This window comes from Poeciliopsis prolifica, unplaced genomic scaffold (genome assembly GCF_027474105.1).
Source record: "Poeciliopsis prolifica strain line A6 unplaced genomic scaffold, Auburn_PproV2 SCAFFOLD013, whole genome shotgun sequence".
Classification (NCBI taxonomy): domain Eukaryota; kingdom Metazoa; phylum Chordata; class Actinopteri; order Cyprinodontiformes; family Poeciliidae; genus Poeciliopsis; species Poeciliopsis prolifica.
In genome coordinates, this window is record NW_026562388.1 from 10,161,976 (window position 1) to 10,183,597 (window position 21,622).

At 39.2% G+C, this 21,622-nt stretch overlaps 1 protein-coding gene across 8 annotated transcripts; it reads right to left on the reverse strand.

Annotated features, from left to right (window-relative positions):
• Positions 1–203: 203 nt before the first annotated feature.
• inf2 (inverted formin 2) lies at positions 204–20,597 on the reverse strand. 8 transcript variants are annotated; one of them, XM_055038660.1, is made up of 23 exons: positions 20,358–20,585; positions 13,919–14,329; positions 12,386–12,501; positions 12,130–12,289; positions 11,531–11,564; positions 10,660–10,801; positions 9,634–9,766; positions 8,953–9,459; positions 7,600–7,745; positions 7,438–7,499; positions 7,238–7,340; positions 7,059–7,144; positions 6,443–6,543; positions 6,291–6,361; positions 6,099–6,206; positions 5,934–6,004; positions 4,901–5,021; positions 4,635–4,799; positions 4,281–4,383; positions 3,369–3,521; positions 1,787–2,608; positions 1,458–1,520; positions 204–806 (listed from the first exon to the last, which is right to left on the reverse strand). In XM_055038660.1, exons 2-22 carry the CDS (start codon positions 14,313–14,315, stop codon positions 1,459–1,461), a joined length of 3,663 nt encoding a protein of 1,220 aa, XP_054894635.1. In that variant the 5' UTR covers positions 14,316–14,329; positions 20,358–20,585; the 3' UTR covers positions 204–806; position 1,458. The 8 variants fall into 8 exon arrangements, 7 of the variants coding, with proteins under 7 accessions (XP_054894635.1, XP_054894636.1, XP_054894634.1 ...); XR_008606518.1 differs by having other exon boundaries at positions 1,458–2,608; XM_055038661.1 differs by lacking the exon at positions 1,458–1,520.
• Positions 20,598–21,622: the final 1,025 nt, after the last annotated feature.

Here is a 21,622-nt window from a genome sequence, read left to right on the forward strand (position 1 = left end):
AAGTGTGCATTGCTGTGGCCCTGTGAGCAATGAAAGTAGGCATCAGCACGACTCTCTGCATTGAAGAATGTATGTCAACAGATAGATGTTCAAAAAGAAAGTACATACAAAACCTTAAAGTTGTTTAATGTGAGGTCATAAGATTAACTTATTTGGAGATGTTTTACTTGGTTTCATCAACTGTCAATAAATGTGGACAGCAATGTAGATCATGGCAAATTTTATTGTTCTGAAGCACCCAGGAAAAAAACAAAAAAGGCTGGGGGAAAACACTTTCAGAAAAAAACCAAACGAAAAACAATACAGTACATTTTATTAAAATATATTTAACATTAAAAGTTACATTTATTTTAGAGAGTGCTAGAATATATAACGAAATAGAGACAAAAGCTGCTTTTTTTGTTTTGATAAATTAGACATCTTGCACCAACAATATCTTCTCAATGGGTGCTGCAGGGTAACCACAATTCATAGCAAAACACATTTCACTAATTATTACAAAATATACAAACATATAAAGCACATTCATAATTATATATCTTAGAACTGCTCTGCATCCATATAAACAACAAATCCTAATTTACATAAAGTGACACTAACACCCATGCTGTGAAAAATCAGACCTGGATGTTTTACTTCTTGATCAAGGGGAGAGTCTGCAGACGACTGATGACAACTTCACCATCTTCAGATAGTTCTTGCACTACATATTTTCATTTTAGATTAAAAATCTTTTCTTCAGCTTATAAATCCAGCATGAAATTAACATTTTCTTTTTCCTCTCGGTTTCCTTTTTCTGGAATCACCTGTAGGGAAACAAATATTGAAATGAATACAGGGGAGATACATTTTTCCAGAAATACTTTAATATCTTTAAAAATATATAAATGTACAGATCAAAATGCATCTAAATAAAAAAAAAAACACATTTAAATGTTTAAGTGATGAAACATTTGAATGCGTTTACATTAGTTTTCATCGAGTTAAAAGCACAGAGCCAAGTTTACAGAAAGCGTAGGGAGACTGTTGGTAGACAGTCCCACTTGAAGTTCCAGAGAATGGACAGTTAAATATGGACAGAGGACACAAAAGTGAGATTTCATGGGGAAAGTCAACAATGACATCACAGCGACTTTCACACTGCAAGTCTGACCGAGATCAGAAGTGGATTAATTGCTGCGCATGGCAGTGCGGCGGCGGCAGGTTTTTGCTTCCACCAGCTTTGATTGGCATTAAAATCACCTCAAAGAAAGATTTCAGCATGACCAAACACTGAGTCTGAAGAGCGTTAAGAGAGGGCAAGCATTAAGAAGGGTCAGACGGCACAGACAGATGAAAAATATCCTGATTCCAGTTAGACCGACAGATGACGTGTTATTGGCACAGAGCTCTTGATGATGATTGAGTTCGTTAGGATAATCCTGATTACAGTCTGGCACCGGGTCGATTTGACCTACCTCACTGCAACACACAGCCTGATTTATGTTTAGTGTGTCGTTTCCCACTTTTCCCACTGTTACCTTGTGTTTCAGAGAGTCAAACGGAAAACAGAAGATTCAAAACAAACCGACCAGAGAGTTAAATCCATTCAGTATTTAATATTTGCATTTGTACTGTTTCGTAAAAACGGATGAGTTCATGCAAAAGTGCTCATATAAATTCACCAAGAAATATAACATAAAAAGTAAACTGAAAAAAGCAACAGAAAATATGGCCTTCCTTTTAAGAAACATGGAGAAGCTAGCATTCAAAGTGTGATCTTTATTGAAATGAATGAATGGGTTACCTTGACTACTTCTTTTTTTGCTTCGCTTAAAGAGCTTCAGCTGTTTCTTTGGTTCAGGTGCAACAGAGGCGGACGCTTCCTCAGAGACCGATGGCACATCTTCTGGTTCCTGCCCATCTGGAACGTCGCACCCGCTGATGCCCTCATCGAGTGCAACTACACTCGTTTCAGGTTTTGAGAGTTTCTTACTCCAAACTTCATCCTCCTCGCATGTCCTCACAGTTACATAGTCCTTGTCTTCACCTTCATCTTGTCCCCTTGCTTTTGGTATATGGCTTGTTTCGTGATTTCCTTTGGGAAGTTCACCACATTTCCCATTAGTGTCTGTAACAGATGAACCTTCTTGGTTATCGAGGTTTTTGCCAATGCCCGACTCGTCTGAGACTTCATGCACCAGGCACGATGCACTATCCAGCACGGCCTCAAGCAGGTCTGAATCTGACAGGGATGATGGACTGAGGACACTAGTCTCCGTTGAATCTAAAGAAAAACTGTTTGTATGCAGACCTGGTTGATCTTCAGCGTCAGGTGGTGATGTTGTGTCTTGCACAGAGGCGGTGGGTTTCTCTTGGCCTTTACCGTCCTGTAGCGATGTCGGCCTGTCCAGAGGAGTATGCGTCATTGTGGATGGCTGTCCAGGGGTTGGACTGAGAGGCACTGCTGTCCCATCTTGGGCTGCACTCAGTTGTAGAGCTTGTGCGGTGTCTTCCGATGGGCTGATGAAGCCGTTCACTTCGCCTTCGGGGCGCTGGTGATCCTCTGAGTGAGGTTTGGAGGGAGTGGAAGGTGCGGCTCCTTCGTCTGCAGACTTCACACTTGAACCTGAAGGAGAAATGCAGGTTGTACTGATGGAGATGCACAGCGCCGGTCAAAAGTTTGCATCCACGAAGTGTGAATTTCAAAAGGTTTTAACTATTAATGACCGATTTGAAAATGTTTTCAGGGAAGGAATGACTAAAAACTACCCCACCGATATTTTTTCTTTTTACAGGAAGACAGTATGATGTCAGGATTAGAAAAAAGCCAAAATATATTAAAAGAGGAAAAATTATAAAGAGACAAAATCTATGTTTGGATGCCTGCTAATATTTTCACAACCATCCCTAATCACCTTTAAGCATATTCATGATCAATCAGCAGAATTGGCAGAGCTTATTTAGTTTTTTAACATGAATGTTACTTTTAGACAGCATACTTTTTCCTGAAAAGTCATTGAAGTTGTTTGCTGTATAACCATTTCAAATAAAGATCGGTTCAAATATTTTCTCAAAAGCCAGAAAGAAAAGACAGCCACGTCAATGAGAGCATGTAAACTCCTGAATGGCACATAAGATGATTTTTGTCCTTCACTGTTGAATCACAATAAGCAAAAACACACAGCTGGCATGACAAAGAGCTCATCAAGCAAAGAAACTCTACAGTAGCTTCACAAAGCATTTGCAACAACACTAGCTTAGCTAAATGCAGGAGGGAGCAAGGCAGAGAAGCACATATAATCTTAGAAGACGGGTTGGTGGTTTGCGGTTATTGCATTCAGGGATGGAGCAAGGAGCTGAGGATGGAGACCATGTCTTGTCCTTACCAGGAGGGCAGGTATCTCTACGCATTTCACTAGGGGAGAGGCTTTCCGAATCGCACCTTGGCCGGGTCTTTCTCAGGCTGAAACCTTTCCTGATGTCTGCCAAGAGGTGGTCGATGATGCAGCCATCGTTTTGCGGCATAATGCCTCTCTTTACTGCAACAAATAAGGCAATTAAAGCAATGAAAATATTAGAAACACTTAGGTACAACGTCTGGTGAGAAATATAGAATTGCTGCTCGTAGGACAGATTTAAGTTGTGGGACTCGTGTTGCATACAACATAAACATACATTTTGTGGTTATTTGGACATTAAAAGTATAAGGAAATATTTACAGTATGCCCTTTATGTTGAATTTCTGGAAAGATTTCAAAGCACCATGGCAGAAACTCAAAACTACATTTACCAAGGATTTTGGGTTGCACATTAAGTGGGCTCATGGTGCTCATCTCTTTGATAAATGCAAAGGGGAAAATGGGAAAACTTTAGACAATTTTCTCATTCCAATCAATGAAAAGTGAGTTTCTTGAAGAAATTCTTTGTTTTGTTGAGAACGCAACTTGCCTTTGAATAAAGAGCAGTCAACCTTCTTGTCGGGGAAAAGTAAATTAATGTTATAAAATCGTCAGGAGCTCAATTTAGCCAAAAAGTTATGACATGCAGCAACTGAATGGTGAATTAAAAGGCCCAATGCTGCAAAGCTGACCTGTCAGTTGAGACACAGGGATGTGTGAACCCAACTGATGAGGAACAGTGATTTTCACTAGTGTTTGTTCATCAAACTAAAAGAAAATCATAAAAGCTGAAGTAGATTACTGAAAGTTATTCTTTTGTCTGGAAATTTTATCCAACTTGATAAAAAAAAAAAAATCTATTTTTGTGCCAGCATTTTAGATTTCCAGAGCAAAACTTACTTATTTTTCCATTCTCTCCCTTCCGTCTCTTGGACTCTTCTTCTGCCAGCTGCTTCTTTCTCTTCTCAGCCTTGGCAGCTTGTTCTTTCCTCATTTTGTTCTCCTTTTATCATGAAACAAAGAGTGTCACTATCACTGACGAGTACCAAATATACGCCGCAATTTGTCTTTGAATCTTTTAGGCAGAAACAATAACAGCCTTCATTCAACCTCGAGTCAACTGATACATATATTGCTAACTGAACTCCCACACATGCAATTCAGCCTCAACTGTGGAGTGTCATACAGACTCCACACAAAAAAGCGATTTTAAAGTAAATCTGATATTATTTGCCTTGGATTATTTTCCCTCACCTTCAGTGCCTTGATAAAAAGTTCTCTGAAAGTTCTGATGGTTCCGAAGAGCTCCTCGAGCGACAGCTGATTCACATCTTCACACAAATAGACAGCCAGGTCACTCCTTTTCTTCTCGATCTCTGTGAATCTTTCATTTAAACTTTGGCACGCCTTTAGGTTTTCCTGGAGTAAAAAGCAAGGCCACCTCTTAGGATGTGGTCCAACTGCAGGGAAAGAAAACATAAAAGAGGCAACCATTTTTTTCCTTCAGAGTGACCTCTTACCTCAAGGACTTTTGTGAATTGCTCCTTCACCTCATCCACAGAGTTTGACACTTTCTTGGCAGAGCCACTGAGCTGTTTGAGCAAAGCACCAGTTTCTGACTGCATGGACTCCAAATTGGCCCTAGGAAGAAGCCAGAAAGCCCTTCGTTAGACATTTTCAATAGATCTGAGAGTCAAGAGCAAATCGACATGAAAACGTGTACAACAGAGCCACAAAAAACTAAAAATATTGAAGTTAAAAAATATATTCTATGTTGTGTTTTCAATTTTTATCCCAAGGCAGATAACCCAGTTTTTAAAGAAACAAAAAACACTTCTAAAATAGGAAGTAAGTTCTATATATAGAGACATTTAGGTTTGCAATGTCTGATAGACTATATCTTAATTATGACAGATCACTGTCATAGTTAAATTAGAAATTTTACATTGCTTTCATCACATTGATGTGTGACTAATCAATTTCAAGACAAAAAAAAAAAAAAGATGGCATGAGCAGTCACTCTCACCAAATTATCCCTCTACATGTTAATCCACAATAATTCACTTTAGCTTAAAGAATTTTTGTGTCTGAGTCACTTTGCACTGTAGCTACTGAATGGACTTGTAAGGGTAAGAAGAATTGTGATGACAGCGCCATGTAGTGCCCTGGAATGGCAACTGCAGCGATGCAGTGCATAATATAGGTGGGACCTTTATTATGTACATCCAAAAGTACTGACAATTTCCAGACAGCGGTTTTAAGTATGTAAATAAAGCCTACATTTCTCCACTGAGTTTTATGATCCCTAGGCTCCTGATCTTACCTTCTTCCTCATCACAAGATAAATGGCCTCAAAATTTAATTTCAAGAATTAAAAGTCAACCAGAAGACTTTGACTGTATCACAGTGTGTCTTCTGTAACAACTACAGACTTCTGTAGTGCTCACTTGTGGTATCAACTATCTTGTTTCCAATTTTTAATCATCATCAAAATGAAAACAACTACAAGTACCAAAAGAAAAAGTCATAAAAATTAGTAAATATCTCTTGTACCCTGCTGCTTTCTGACATATCTCTATGTCATCCGGCAGAGCCAGCAGCTCCTGGTGGTTCGCCTCTGCTTCCTTTGGAAAACAAGACACAAAGTGGGTAATTAAACATGGTCATGACTGATTGAGAGGGAAATAAGTCTGGACAGCTGTTAGCCTGTCTGTGTACCTCCAGGATGTGATGAAGCAGCGTGATACGGCTCTTGTTGGCCTTCGTCTCCGTTAACTTGAGCAGAGAGCTGATCTTGAATCCCTCAGCATTTCCTGTGTGACTTCCCTGAAAGTAGATTGGCAATTAAAAATGCACAAGATGACTAAATATCACCTCAAGTAAATGCATAAGAGTGTAAGGGGTTATTACATAGTTGAGAAAATTTCCAACATCAAGGATGAGTCTACAGAAACTGGGCAGCAATGTGCTCATCTGGAGAGCTGGAAAAAAAGAAAAAGTGTTATATACAGTTGAAGCATTTAGGGTGCATTTCAACTGACATGCACCACCAGTGTACCTACACTGGCAGGCCTCCTCGACAAGCTTCACTTTAGGCCTGAGCATCTCCAGCAGTGATGCCGTCTCCTCACACAGCAACATGCATTCAATTCTGAGCTGATAACTGAGGACATGGATAAAAAAATAAATAAAGGTGCATCACAAACATTGAAATGACCAAAACATTCATCTATTTCAGCAACTGAATTCGAACAGTGAAACTCCTGTACATCAGTACATTAATTCCATCTTGCAACTGATGAAAGCAAATTTTGTCTGACAATTTGATTACATAAGTGCAATTAAAAAGATTGATTTATATGCGATATGGTGTACAGCCGGGGTGTGCAAAGAGTTTTCTGGGAGCCATTTGCCATTTCTGAACTTATTGTTTTGCAGCCCTGACCTGCAATTCAAGAGTGATTCAAATTATGAGTTTCCATTAGCTTTGAGCTAATGGACATATTTGTACATGCAATACATACTGTACAGATCAGATTCGCTTTTTGAATCAATTGCTGGATTAAAACCTTTCGACGCCATTAAGATGTGCACATATACCACCATACAGAATGTCTGAAATTGAGCTGAGGCAAAATACGAATATGTGATAAAGCTAGAAATAAAGCTGAAATTTACCATGGTATATTAAGCAGGGAGGTGTAAAAGCGATCAACATTCGCCAGCTTGTCTTTTTCTCCTTGGAAGGACTTCAAATTCTCAATCTATGCCAAAAATACATAAGCAATAAAACTTCAAAAATAGGTAATGAGTTAGACAGGTGTGCCAAGACTATTTGAGTAAAGACTGCAACAAACCTCATGCTTCTCTGGTAGGAGCTTCATGAGCTGTTTTAGCGCCTCTACATCAAACCTGCTTCGGTCTCCGTTCTTGATCATGGCTACAAACTCCTCATTTGTGCTGAGCATAAAAAGAAAACCAAACAAAAAATACAAGTAAGACACTTATAGAAATGTAGCATAACAGGTTTTTAAGACGATGGAGAGTAAAATCTCACCATTTAAACTGCTTCAGGAATATGTTCATATTCAAGTTTTTCTTTGGATCAATGAATGTTATCTGTAGAACACATAGAAGAAACAAAGTTCAATGCGTTTTTATCAATGCTGACAAAAACACACATGCGGTTTGTCTGAAATAATGTTTCTGAAATGTTCACCTCTTTGGGCTCCTTCTTCACAGGAGCAGCTGCTCCCTTGTCTTTGGGCTCGATGACTGGCAGGCAGAAGAGCTCCTCGATGCTGCTGTAGTCTGGCTCATGAGGAGGCGGTTCTTTCTGAACCGACGCCCACATGGACTGACCATCTGCACTCACGGAGGGAGAAGAAAAAAGAAAGGGAACCTGATTTAGGGTCGTTATGATTAATGTTATATTCAAACATTGGTAAGCAAATATGTAGCCTTTCTGTAAATTAATAAATGATTAAAGATGAAATTGTTCATTTGATGGCATCAAGTTGGGGCAGCATTCAGTTTCCATGCGCCACAAATCTGGAACAAACTTACAAATAACTTCAAAGATACTGAAACGCTGAATTACTTTAAATCAAGGCTAATAACCCACCTGTTTCCATTACAAAATATAATATTTACTGCTTGTTTTGTAATTTGATACAGTATTATGTTTTTAATGGTACAAAACATTTTGAAATGTGCAATACAAATATTGCTGAAATGTGCAATACAAATAAAAAGTCTATATCTTCAATTGCATTTCAATCACACAAAATCCTTAAGAAGCCTTTTTGGAAACCATCAGAATTTTCATCTGTGAAAACAGTGAAGTCTGGAATAAAGTAAAAAAAAAAAAAACTTGCAGTTTTGCAGTAAAAAATGTTTTACTGCAAAACAATCATAAAAGTACAAAGACAAATGCATGTAAAATGTATTTTACCTGGACAGGAAAAGCCAGAGGAAAGAAACTCCCAAACCAAAGTGTTTGGGACTTTACAAAATAATTCACCAAATGATTGAACAAGTCAAAGATACACTGATTGGGCCTAACCTCATGCCCCCTGCCTATAGTATGTAATCTCTGTTACTGATGTCAATACAGCCCTGACCAGTTGAGACACAGACTCTGTTAGACCTCTGATGGTGTCCTGTGGCAGCAGAGGTCTGAAGTCCATTACACAGGGAAGAGGGGTCCCACAGATGCTTTAAAGGGTTGAAATTTAGAGGCCTCATCAAACCATTAAAGTTGTGCTGTTTCACCACATTTTTTGCCTTTTGGCAGTGGCATTATTCAAGTAAAAGAAACAGCAGCCATCAGGGAATACTTTTAGCTGAACAAGTCAGTAGCAACCATTGGGTTGTTGGTTAGTGTCAAAGGAAAACTCTTTGAAGGAAGCCCCTAAGCTTGCAAATGCCATATAAACAGCAGGCTGGAATAAACAAGTCTTGCAGTTCCATTGCATTTAGAAGGAGTTTATTTTTGAAAAAGTTCACACTTACATTAAACACCCGAGTCCAAGTTAATCTTAAGATGTACGAGAATGCAATGGCAACTTGCCTGCGACAGAGCGAAGTTTCTGCCAGTTGAGCTTCTTCATCTTCAGAGTGGGACATCTGCTTGGCTTTGATGAGGTGCTGGAGCCCAGGATCTGGCTACTCTGAGGCACAATCATCCCCGGCGGAGGCGGTGGAGGAGGAGGCATCCCAGGTAACGGAGGAGGAGGTGGTGCACCACCCATTCCTGGTAATGGTGGTGGAGGGGGAGGCATCCCCGGACCACATGGTAGTGGTGGGGGTGGTGGTGGAGGAGGTCCACTCAGGCTTCCAGGTAGCGGTGGTGGAGGAGGTGGTGGAGGAGGTGGAGGTGGAGGAGGAGAGGTAGACAGAGACTTCTGAGTGGATGCTGTGTTGGTGTCCCGTTTGTCTCCATCCTCCTGATCCAGACCGGTTTGCACAGCCTTGTCCACCTTCAACACAAGCCCGTCTATTTCATGATGGCCTTCGCAGCTCCTCCCCTTGAAGAACATCAGTCGCTGCATGATCTTCTCACAGGATTCCATCTGGGCTGGAGCACAAACGCACAGAGCAATGAACAACACTTAAAAGCATTTTTCACCTAACAACAAAGCTTTCAGCCTCGCTTTAATGATGCACTTAAATCTGTCTTCCTGGATAATCATGCTATCAGCCTCTTGTGAGTGTTTTTAGTGAACGTGTTGCTGTTGCAGAGCTGACTCACAATCCTGAGCGAGGAGTATGGCTCTGTTGGTGATGGACTCCAGAGCCAGCCAGATATCGGTTCGGCTCGGCCCGAGCAACAGAGCGGACTGCAGGATGGAGAGCAGCTGGAGGGAGGCTGGAGAGCTGCTCACCTGCACACACACGCACACACAAGCACACATACGAGTTAGGCATGGAAGAAAAATCCTCACAGATAAAATCTGAAATCTTTGACTTTGCAGTCATTTCACTGTGGTTCTGAATGATAAAGTTTTTTTTTTTTTTTTTTGCTGGTTTAAGTTCTTTTGCATGTCCTCCCCACCCCATATTTGCATCAGCATTCTAAAAACAAAGTAATACCAACTGTCCCGTTATGTTATACAGTCAAATTATGTGCTTTATTATTTTTCCAAGTGAACTATGCCTTCATTTTATTTCTCTAAATAGGGAAAGGACACAATTGCTCTTGTCCCATTAATCCAAGTGATTTTGTTCGCATTGCAAAAGGTTATGTTTTGTTTGAAAATATGACATCTCCATAATGAATATTTTGATGTAATCATGAAAAATTATTTCCTAGGAAAAGATTATTTGACTCAAAGTTAAAAAAAAAGAAAAAAGAAAATATAAATATATATTTTGCTCCCATAAATTAGTTTTTTCTTTCCACGTTTTCCACCTGCCGTTCTGCACTGAAGTTTGTTCTTCGGGGCTGCAATGTTTTGAAGAAAAAGTTCAATATTCGATTAATAGTTGGATTTACAAGCGGTACTTTAATACATCATCTCAGCTGTTTGTGTGTCATAGACAGACAGCTGTCTGGTAAAAACATAAACAAGGGATCCACTGATTCGAAATATAGAGGTACAGAAGGATTTTCGAACCATACAAACTTTGTGCCTGGTACAGTCTAGTAGTTAAAATATAGTTTTGATGTATGGGTATTATAACAAGGTGGCCAGAGGTTTATCGCCCCCTCCTGTCAAAGTCTACATTTATTCACCATCTACTTAATTGGATAATGCCAAGTGTTTGCTGCACTTACCTTGTTGAAGAGTGCGGTGAACACCTCTTGGTGATTACTCATATCAATGCCTCCGTACACTCGCAGCAGCTCCTCCTCATCTTCGGCCATTGCCTCCTCGAAAGCTTCACATTGAATAATCAAGTCTTCGTCCTCTTGATCTCTGAAAGGCATCACATTATAGAGTAAAATCGCTTTACTCTATAAAAGTAAAGCGATTACGATTTTTTAAAATTCACACTCAAAAAATCTCCAATCCAAAGCTACAATTTTAAATATCTCAATAAAAATATGGTTCAACTTTATTATTCTTCGTTTTACCAAATACAACAGTACAGACAGGTATGTTAAAAGAAATTAACACATTAAGAGATCTGCATAAAAAGTTCACTAAATACATGGGATGTTATCTTGTTGGATTATGAGCCTATATGATTAGCTTAAGCTTTACATTTGTGATTTTCACTTAACATAATATATTTCAGACAGATTACTAACTTTAAAAAAAAAATAGGACAGTTGCATGTGTTACATTCTGATAATGCATGCAATTATTTTCAAGACTTATCCTGCAAAAAAACCCAAAACAAAATGAAAAACTTCACATTTCATATGTTCTACATATATGTAGAACATATGTTCAACTATGTTCAACTGCTTCTCTGCAGAGAAGCAGTTGACATTTTAATGAGGCACAGGTGAAAGTGTTTAAACTCCCTTCTTGACTGCTAAAAGCCTCTGCAGCAAATTATTATGCCAGTATTTCTCTGAGGACTACTAAAGGCAGACCACGCTGTACCTGCAGCCTGTTAATCACTTTAATAAAATAAACTGAATTTTATTAATACAGAGATAGAGTGAAAGAAGACTAGATTCAGCCACAGCAGCTTACCTTAATTTTGGCAGAATGTCAAGTAACTGGAGGCCTGCAAAAATAGAAACAATAAAAAAAAGCTCAAACTATCACAACATTCATGTCTTAGATTTTTTTTAAGGTTATCTTAACAATTCTTCAGCACTTAGGTGTTGTTAGTTTGGCATTTACGTCCAGAGAGCCCAGGTGAGCAATCATATAGTGGGAGGGGTCAATCAGGTGGCTAATTGCCTAGATGTGGTCGGAGCTGACATGTTTGTTTAGCTGCAGCTCTCTTGTCTGCCACTGATTTCTGGGTGTTGCTTCTAAGGGGAGCAATGTGTGTTTTTTAAGGTTCAGGTTTCCAGTTGGCACCTCGTCTTAAAGAAATTATGAAACTCTTAAATTAGTTTGATCCATCCAAGACTGATGGCAGTTTCTCAGGCACGAGCTGTGCTGCTAAACTTGTGAAAACAGAATGTTGCACACACTTAGTTCTCAGCTGAGAATTAGGCCATTGGACCTATTCTTAGCAGAGACCCAGTGACAAAGAAACGTGTTACAAAGCCAACGCTGCTGACCTTCTGCATCCACGAACAAATATTGCGATCACCTTGTTTGTAAACCGAATGACTTACCAATGAACTCCTTTCTGATTTTATCTCTTTGTCTCAGGTCATCTGTGCTAAAGATGAGCGCATTGATGACACTTAGGAGTGTGACCATGTATGGGATGTTATCTGTGCCCTGCAGCTCGTTCATGATGACGCTGAAGCGATACTGCTGTGTCTTCAAGCCCTGAAGCAGAGATATTCAGAAATGAGTGAGAAACCAGTTATTAAGTGCGAGCTCCAAAGTAGGTGAGCATGAGGTCGACGCAGTTGTTTTGCTTGCCTTGTAATGATCCAGAGCATCCAGAGCCAGGCGGTGACCTTCAGCGGAGAAGATGCTGAGGGCGGCAAGGAGCTCAAACACCTGCTTCTTCACCATGATGTTAGATGTGTCCAAGGCTGCAGAATATTTGTATCGTCACGTTAAGTTCTCACACTTTTGGTTTGGTAAGTCTATTTTTTTTCTGCCTCTTTACTCTAATTATTGTATTAAGCCCGAGCAGGGTGCGTTGTCTTACTGTCTTTGAGATTACTCAAACTGAACTTTGCAACCCATGTGGCATTTTCCTTTAGATAAAAACAAAGGAAATCCAATATTTACAGTGCTCTGAGAACGTCCTGAAACATTGATCTGTAAAGTGTCTTCCAACTTCAGTATACTGGAAGGGAACAATTGTTCCTATGCAAAATAAAAAATCAATACTAACCCATTTTTGATCTGATACACTTATTTATTATAAGTGTGTCCAGAAGTAATTTCATTAGAAAATTGGGTCCACTTGTGTAATATTTTCTTATTATTGGAAAAAGACAACAACTGTTGTGTGAAAACCTTAAAGGGTTGCTGGAGAATTTTATAACGTTGAGGAAACCAAGGAACATTGAAGATAGCCTAAACATGGATTTAAAGCAGGAACAAAATGGAAAGCAATGCTTCAAGCTTTTAACATCTATTTTGTCATCTAAAAATATAAAGAGATTGGTACAACTGCAAGCCAATAGGGTAACTATGAAGGAGCTGGAGAGATCCATGGCTCAGGAAAAAAAAATATTCATGATTTACTCCTTAAATTTGACTAAATCTGCCACTATTGACAGAAAATCAGAAGAGGTACTTTGTGCAGTTTGGCTCAAGCAGTGTGTAGGTGGATGGCTGAGGCAGATGTGTGAAAGAATCTTTTCTGGTCACATAACAAAACAGAATTTTGTAGAATAAATGCAAAATAATATGAACTCTGAACAGACAGTTACCATGGTGAAACATGGTGATGGCAGCGTCATGCTGTGCAGATGCTTTTCATCAGCCAGGGTAGTGAAGTTAAAGTCAAAGGCAAGATGGATGCAGATAAACAGGACATTCTTTGATCTTTGGCTATTTCATAGAAAGTCCAGAGTAGGATTTCTAAAGTTGCTCAGTAAAAATGCACACAAATCTTTTCAGCTATTTTGTCAATAAAGACTCAGTAATCCTAAACAAATATTTCTGTGCACCATGTGAAATCTCTGTAAAACACATTGCAGTTTATGATTTTAGAGAGACAAAAAGAGGAAGAGTTCAAGGGGTCTGAACATTTTTGCAAGGCAGTGAGTGCATGACAGGAAACTTAAGCTCAGCATGATGAGTCACAGAGAATCCCTTCATCTTATGACCAACACAACAAATATTACATAATATCGGAAAAGGGTGATTAACTGTGCCTCGCTTTCTTTTTTTAAATTAACTATGAAGTGTTTGTGTTTGGTAACTATGAAAGAGCTCCTGAAGGAGGTGTCTGATATATGAACACATGTTAACGGGAAAGCTTGTTGAACCCACCTTGCGAGAGCTTCCTAATGTAGCCCTCATTCTCTATGATGAAGTGGATCCCTGCTGATGAGTTCATTACGGCTCGGACGCAGCTGACGCATGTGAGCTGCAGCAAGGCGTCGGCGATGCGGGAGCACCCGCGGCCCGAGAGCCGGTCCAGGGCCTCCAGGAGCAGATCCAGCCCGCTCAGCTCCAGAAACTGCACCATCCATGTCTGGTCGCTGCCTTCCAGGCGACGCTTCAGGCCCGAGTAGTTTACCACGGTGGGAACCTGCAGCAGTCTGATGCACAGCTCGGGGTCGGCGCTCTCCAAGTTGGCCTCCTGCTGCGTGTCGGAGTCCTGAGAGGAGCCCAGGCGATCCCTGACCGCTGCCCACTTCTTTTTCCCATCGGATATCCCTGACATGGTGCTTGGCAGACCTGCAGGGCAGAGCGATGAAAAGCATTAAAGGTTTTGAAAGTAAAAGAGGATGAGAATCCACATTTCCTTTCAACTATTCTTTAGAAGTGATAAGTTATTTTAGACGGCTAAAAGGGCCTGCCAGTGACTGATATCTGAGAACAATGGCTGCTATATATACAGTGCAGTCGCAACCATCTAAACTAGAGGAAGCAGACTGACAGACAGCCTTATCAAAGGGAATAGAGAATGGGAAATGGCAAGTCTGCACTTTGTGGATGAGCAAAAGACATGTCAGCAGTCCAGTAATCAGAAGCTCTGCCAAACATTCCAGCTTAATCTCACAGTAAGCTCAGACAGTTTGTGTTTTAATCCATAAAAGACAGCAGCATGCAACAATTTGGTCCCTTTGGAACAAGACTTCTGTCACTTTAAATAATCTATGAGAAAACAGAGATAGTTTAAAAACTAAAGGAGAAAGAAAGAGAGAAATCAAATCTTTCAACATTTTAGCAAACATGTTGTTCTTCTTTTGTATGATAAAAAAACAAAAACAAAAAACAGATCACCAAGCAAAGCAAACAAAGGGTGAAATCAAACTGAAGTTTTTCCTGAAGTTTACTATCTGTTACGTAAGAAGGAAATGGCAGTGAACAGGAACAGGAAGGTCACGATGAATGGAGACCCAAAGCATCCTGAAACCCATGACTGCCTGTAGAACACCTGCAGGATTGTTGAGAAGAGCTGCGAACTGGGGTTGCTCTGTTATTCCAACAGCACAAATATCATCTTCAAGGATGAGTCATCTGAAGGAAAAACTTTGCTGTAAACTAAAATTCTGCTGTATGAAAAGGCTGGAAATCCCCACAAACAAGCCAGCCTTAAATGAAGTGCTTATAAACTGTGCTTTTTGAAGATGTAACTGCTGACCATGCATAGAGGGCATGAGGATGATTTCGAAAAATGTAAATTTACAATTGTCCACAATGAATTTTGACATTATGAAAATGCTTTGTTTTATTATGCAATTCAAAATTCATACAAAATCTAGATTTATTCACAAAGTGTTACATTTAAAGTGATTTTTTTTTTTACACATTCCTCTTACGTTATGTTTTGCCAAAATAATGCAGAACAAAATACTTCACAGACCTGCAGACAGTCATTGACCTTCCAGAGACCGAAAAGTCCACAAAAGGTCATATGACATATGAAAAGTTGAGCAGAAAGAAAACGTGGCAGAAAAAGTACACAAACAACTTGGCTAACTATGCTGCTGGCTTAACTGAGATCCCTCTCTGTGGGAGAATTAGCTACAAATCTTTTTTGATAAAAAAGGTGGATGTTCAGAGTGCTTTTTCCAAACATATTAACAGGAAGTTAAGTGAAAGGAGTGGTAATAAAAATGAGGATATCACCCATGAATTCAGAAGTTGAGGCCTACCATTAAAACAATGTGGGCTTCCTCTACCACTCAGTAGTGCCACGTGCTGATTACTTATATACTATGATGGCAACCATTGATCCCACATATTGTGGAGTACATGGACATAACATTTGCAAATTTTGACATTGCTAGATGTGGTGTCACTTGTCTCATTTTTTACCAAAACCTTTTTTTTCCACGGAACTTTCCATATGCTCGTATATAGCATGATTTAAACTGCCGACTTCTTTAGCAATGGTCTTTTGTGGTAAAAGTTAAATATTAACTTTTAATTATATTTTTATTTACTGGGATTTATACTTCATCTTTAGCATTGGCTGCTGGAAATTCATTGACCTTTTAGAGGCATCTCTTGCAAATTATTGCATTGTCAAAACTGTGCAGAAACAGAAAAAACAAAAACATATCTAGTGCAGGCACAAATGGACACATGTACTGCACAACTGGCCTTTTCTGGCAAAAACCACAGAGCAAAAGTCCCCTTTTCAATAACTGCCATAAACTCCGGCCTGAGCTCGAATGAAAAAACGCATTCCCACAGTCAAATTCAAGCTAAAAAAGGGAATCTCTTTCCCTAAAAACATCAATGTAAATGTTTAAACCATAGACTTTGGAGGAGTGTCAGTTTTAATAACGGGTTGTTGAATGTGCTCTGCTGATGATTTCACACTTGGCATGCATCACATACACAGATGTGGCACTAAGTTATAAACATGAAAAAAAAAAACAACAAAACAAAGCGCTCTATGAAAGGTCATGCAAAAACAATCCTGAAGTGCTCTGATTTACCTTGCAGTAATAATGCCTTCCCTGAGAACTGTTACTGCTATTTAACTACAGAAACAAGCAGCTTGCAAATTGCTTGGATGAGTCGCTTTTCTGAAAGTGTTTGGCAGAAAGAAAAAAAAAGCGAAGAATTGTGAAAAAAAGAAAAAGAAAAAGCGACATCAGATTTTAAATCGCTGCGTGGTGTTAAGGTAAAAATTGGAATTATTTTCTCACATTTTCTGGTGAGACATTTGTCAATTCTGACTGCAGCATTTTAGTCCTGCTGCCACTGTGAAGAGTGTTACCGTGGCAGCAAGCAAGCAGACAATGGCTGTTCACAAAAGGCCTTCTGAATACCCTTCAAAGAGCTGTGTTCGTCTCTCACACACACAAAAAAAGGATGGAATGCTCCCTGGACTGTTCAGGCTGAAAGCAGTTCTGCTCTGTGATCTTGTTTCTTCTTTCACTTTCAGTTCATCACGCTTGTCTAATGATTAGGAGCTGAGGAGCAAAAGTCCCAAGTTGACGCCTGAAATTTAGGGGAATTCTAACAGTTTGGAGAGTTGTGCTAAATGGATTCTGTAATGACTAAGACACGTCAGGCAGGCTGGAGTGTGAACTTTGAGCAGAACTTCCAAAGTTGGCTTGGGAACTTTTGTAATGGAACATTTTATAATGTGCTCCTCACCCCTCTTGTGCTTTAGACTGTGTCTGTATGACCTTATCATGAGATTGGTCAAGCTGCTCTCCTATAGACTTCCACAGTGTCGTATAACAGCAACACATGTCTTTGATCCTGGAGATCAGTAAGTTTTACTTCCCCCACCCAGAACTGAGGCTGCCTTTTCTGAATAAAATAAAAACTCCCTTTCATTAACAATAGACAAATGGCAATACCATCTCTGTTGGGCCCCAAGGAATCCTTGGTGCATATAACAATCAAGGATTCACACCTATAATCCAATAAAGCCTCTCTTCCCTCTGTTGGGTAATACCTATGATCAACTGACCAGAACCTATGAAAGAAAGTCAGAATTCATTGTTATTCAGAGCAGACTTGACAGACTCCTTTGACTCTGTTCTTTTGTTTTTACCTTGCAAGGCTTTAATAAATGTCTTATTTTCTTCTCATCCAGACTCTTGTTAAAGTAACTTTTTTCCACAGCACAAAGTGGAAAGTCCTGTCCTAGGAAAGGGTTTTCCCAGGACAGGAAACCTGGCACTTGAGAAACATGTTAGCCTAACAGTAGAAGTTCCCTTTTTGTATGACACGCCTTTTCTTCACAAGGATTCAGATTTGTTAGTGAAGGTCAATGAATTTGAGGATCAGTAAGACTTCATTTATTTCAGTAATTTAATTCAAAAAGAAAAAAACAAAAACTTTTGTGTTATACTGTTTGCATAAGTCAACATCAGTTAATTTACATACTTACAGCTAATGGCTTCTGAAAACACAACATTCTTTTCTAAAAAAAGGGAAATAAAAGGATTTTTAAAAGCTGAAATGTGGACCAATGTAGGTCAAAATAAAGTACATGTGTTTGTTTATACCGTGAAAACGTCTGGTTTTAACTGCAAAAACATCAAGTCTTACTAACTACTTGTTTTGTCTTATACTTGAAATAAGATAAAACTAATTGAAAAGTAGCTTGTTTTAAGTCAGTAATCCCTTTATATTGATCTAATGTCAGATTATTCCACCCAAAACGTGAACATTTTCTTTTTATAAGTAAAATAATCTGCCAGTGCAACCGGTTCATTTTGTCTTCTTCTAAGATATTTGCACTAGAAGTTAAATATTCTGTAAGATTTTTGCATTTCTGGCATTAAACGCCAGTGTGTTAAGGAGAGAGAGGTTGCTTTAATGGCAGCCTTCAGCTTGTCTGTATTGTTGAGTCTGATGTTTCTAATCTCTAATCTTCCTCTTGGCAATGCTAGATATTTTCTCTGGGGGGTTTAGGTCAGATTCTTTCTTGGCTGCCGACATTTTGGTCACTTCGGATGACTGTACTCAGTAAAGTAAAGTCTTTGGTTACCCTTATAATATGGTGGTTGTTATTTAAATTTTGTTTGCTCTTTTAGTCTCTTACATCCCTCTTTTTAGGAGTGGATATAGATCAGGTAAAATATTTCTGGTGTCTCTTATTCAGAAGTGGCTAAAAACAAAAAAAACGTGATAGTTGTAGCACATGTTCGGCATACATCTGTGAGTGCTTGCTCTTAATGCAATGATCGCAGCCAAAGTCCATCCTTTGTGAGTGACACCGAAAGGTTAAATTAACTTTGCTTCACTATGTTTTTCTTCCACTTAACTTTCCATTATTATAAATGGACCCCACAATCTGTCAAAACCCAGCTTCTTTAGCAATAAAGTTTTATTGTTTAACCCCGTGTAAGGTGGCAATGACCATGTGTTGGACAAATGTCAAGTTATCAGCAGATTACCCCTTTCACTTGCATACTTTTTTTTTAACCATGCATTATCTTTCCTCTCAACTTTCCCTTACTAAACTTGGATATCTCATTATGCCATGCAATCCTCTACAACATCACTTTCTAAGTCATAAAATAAGATGTTGAAATGATTTATGTAATATTTACACTTTCTGAGAAATGAAATTGTGGATTTTAAACATTTAAATCAACCAAAAAAGACACTTGAAATATATCACTATGTATATAATGAATCTATTTGAACTGAACTACTGAAACCAGCGTCCATTTGGATGATATTCTAATTTACTGAACTGAACCTGTAATGTACCAAACTGTCAGCAATCAAACCCTGCATTTGCATTTTCTCTTCAGGTAGATATTGGCACCTTTAATTCGTCGACCTTGTCTGCCAGAGCTCCCACATGTACTGCTAATAGCAGGCTGATTCACTGCACACAAGACATGCCTCCTCACAGATCCTCTGCTTCCAGCGCCCACACAGCAGCCCACTGCCACTGTGGCGGCATCAACACTTGTGAATGTGCAGAAACATCTCCACGGCTTTATTTCCTCTAAAGCATATGCTGAGGGATTTTTTTTTTTTTTTTTTTTTTTACACTTGCATGTTATTTTTTCCTTGTTTGTCTGCTAAAATAGTTTTTTAAAAAATCTAAGATTTAGATTGAACTACATAAAAAGGGAGTGTTTGCAGTATTTTCTCCAAGCCATTTTGTTTCAACTTCATGGACATGCAACACTAAGGAAGGAAGATTTGACATCAAAACTGTCCTTTGAACTTCTATGGAGTCCTTGGAGTGAATATAAACAATAAGTGGAGCTAAAAAATGCCAGAGAAAACATCTGGGGCTTCTCTAAGTCATCTCCTCCCCTCTGTGTTTTTAAAGGGAGTGACCAGTTTTAGTCTGCAGGCACATATTCTGTGTTAAGATAAAACATGAAGGTTTTTAGTTTCTTTCTTTTCTTTTTTTTTTATACAAATTTTCCAATTTCAGACTACATATGTGAGCAACTGATGGGACATCCAGAACCATGTGTTACTTACACATTTGATTCAGAAACACATTCCTCTGCGCGGATTCTTGTTTATTTGATCACCACGTCCTTCCTCCCTTCCTGCTGCCTATAGGTAAATATAGCTCGCCACACTTTGGTCGCTCATTACCTCCAAGATGGATCGACAGGACTGTTGCATCCTGTCACACAGACTCAGTCCGCATTCAGCGCTGGCACGTTGTTCGAATTAGCACATCTTTGTTTTCAGTTTGCGACATTTACACACAACACGAGACACAACGTGGCAGTCCGTAAACGAGATCAAGATAAGACAAATTCAATGTTGTCACATCACAGATCACAGATTGAATGCAATGTCATACCTGGTTTTATTCCATAAATACTCTCTCAGTTTGGAAGAAAATCGCTTCTTCCTTAGACTTTTACATAGCGGCGCGCGTTGCAGGCGTTTTTCTTCCTCTTCCAGACAATAGACGGGATGATGACCCCTGATGGTTTGGGCTCTGCCTGGCAGGACGGACCCCTGACCGTGGAATGCGGACCGCAGCCTGCCGCTCTCCAGTCACCACGGCCCCTTTACTCATTGTGAAGGAGTCAACGCACCAGCGGTACCGCGCTGCAACATCCGGTTAGACCTTTCAGAATAATTTGGTTTGAATCAAGCTAGTACTTATGGACATAGCAGGCATTTCCGGGTCCAGCTCGATAAATCAGAACATACTTAAAATCAGAATATTACAAAAAAGCTACTCAATAAATGAACAAATGAATAAATGCATGAATAAATAAATAAACAAATAAATAAATGAAGAAAGAAAGAAAGAAAAATAGAAAGAGAGAAAGAAAGAAAGAAAGAAAGATAGGAGGAAAAAAGGAAGAAAGAAAGAAAAAAGAAAGAAAGAGAGAGAGAAAAGGAAAGGAATGTTGCATTTTGATCACAACTGTCCAGCTGTCCAGTTAACACTCTCCAAAAGGAGGACATGCCATCATACAATTCAAGCACAATAATGGAAAGTTAAGTGAAAGGAAAAGGTGTGGTAGAAAATGGAATTTGACAAGAACTATCACACTCCTGGTATTACTCTGATCATGAACCAGAGATAGTGTCAAAAGTATCTTGTCTGGGCAAAGCAAAAAAGGACTGCAGTTCAGGTCAGAGTTACAAACTCCACTTTCTAGATAAAGTACATTTAGCATTTAATTTGGAAATAAATGATCTAGAGTCTGAAACAAGAGTGGAGAGATGAAGAATTCAAATTACATAAAGTCCAGGTTCTCAGACCTTGATGATTTGTAGAGGCATGTCATCTGCTGTATCCATTCTGCTTTCTCAAGGTCATAATCATCTCAGCCATAGAAGGAATTTTATCACTTTATTCATTCTTGTCACATGCACTCAGAGTCAATTCAGTCTGTTCTAATTACATTGTGACTCTTTCGGATTCGGATTCACAGGGTAAAAGTTTTCACTTTTACAGAAGCTCTGATGCTTGTGCTTTTATTTTGAAAACAGAACTGCAGCGTTTGCTCTCCCTATCGTGTGCATAGTTATGAAACATTCAGACAACTACTGGCTGAATAGAGCCAGTTGTTGGACCCTCTCTCTCCTCCACACATCCCATGAGCT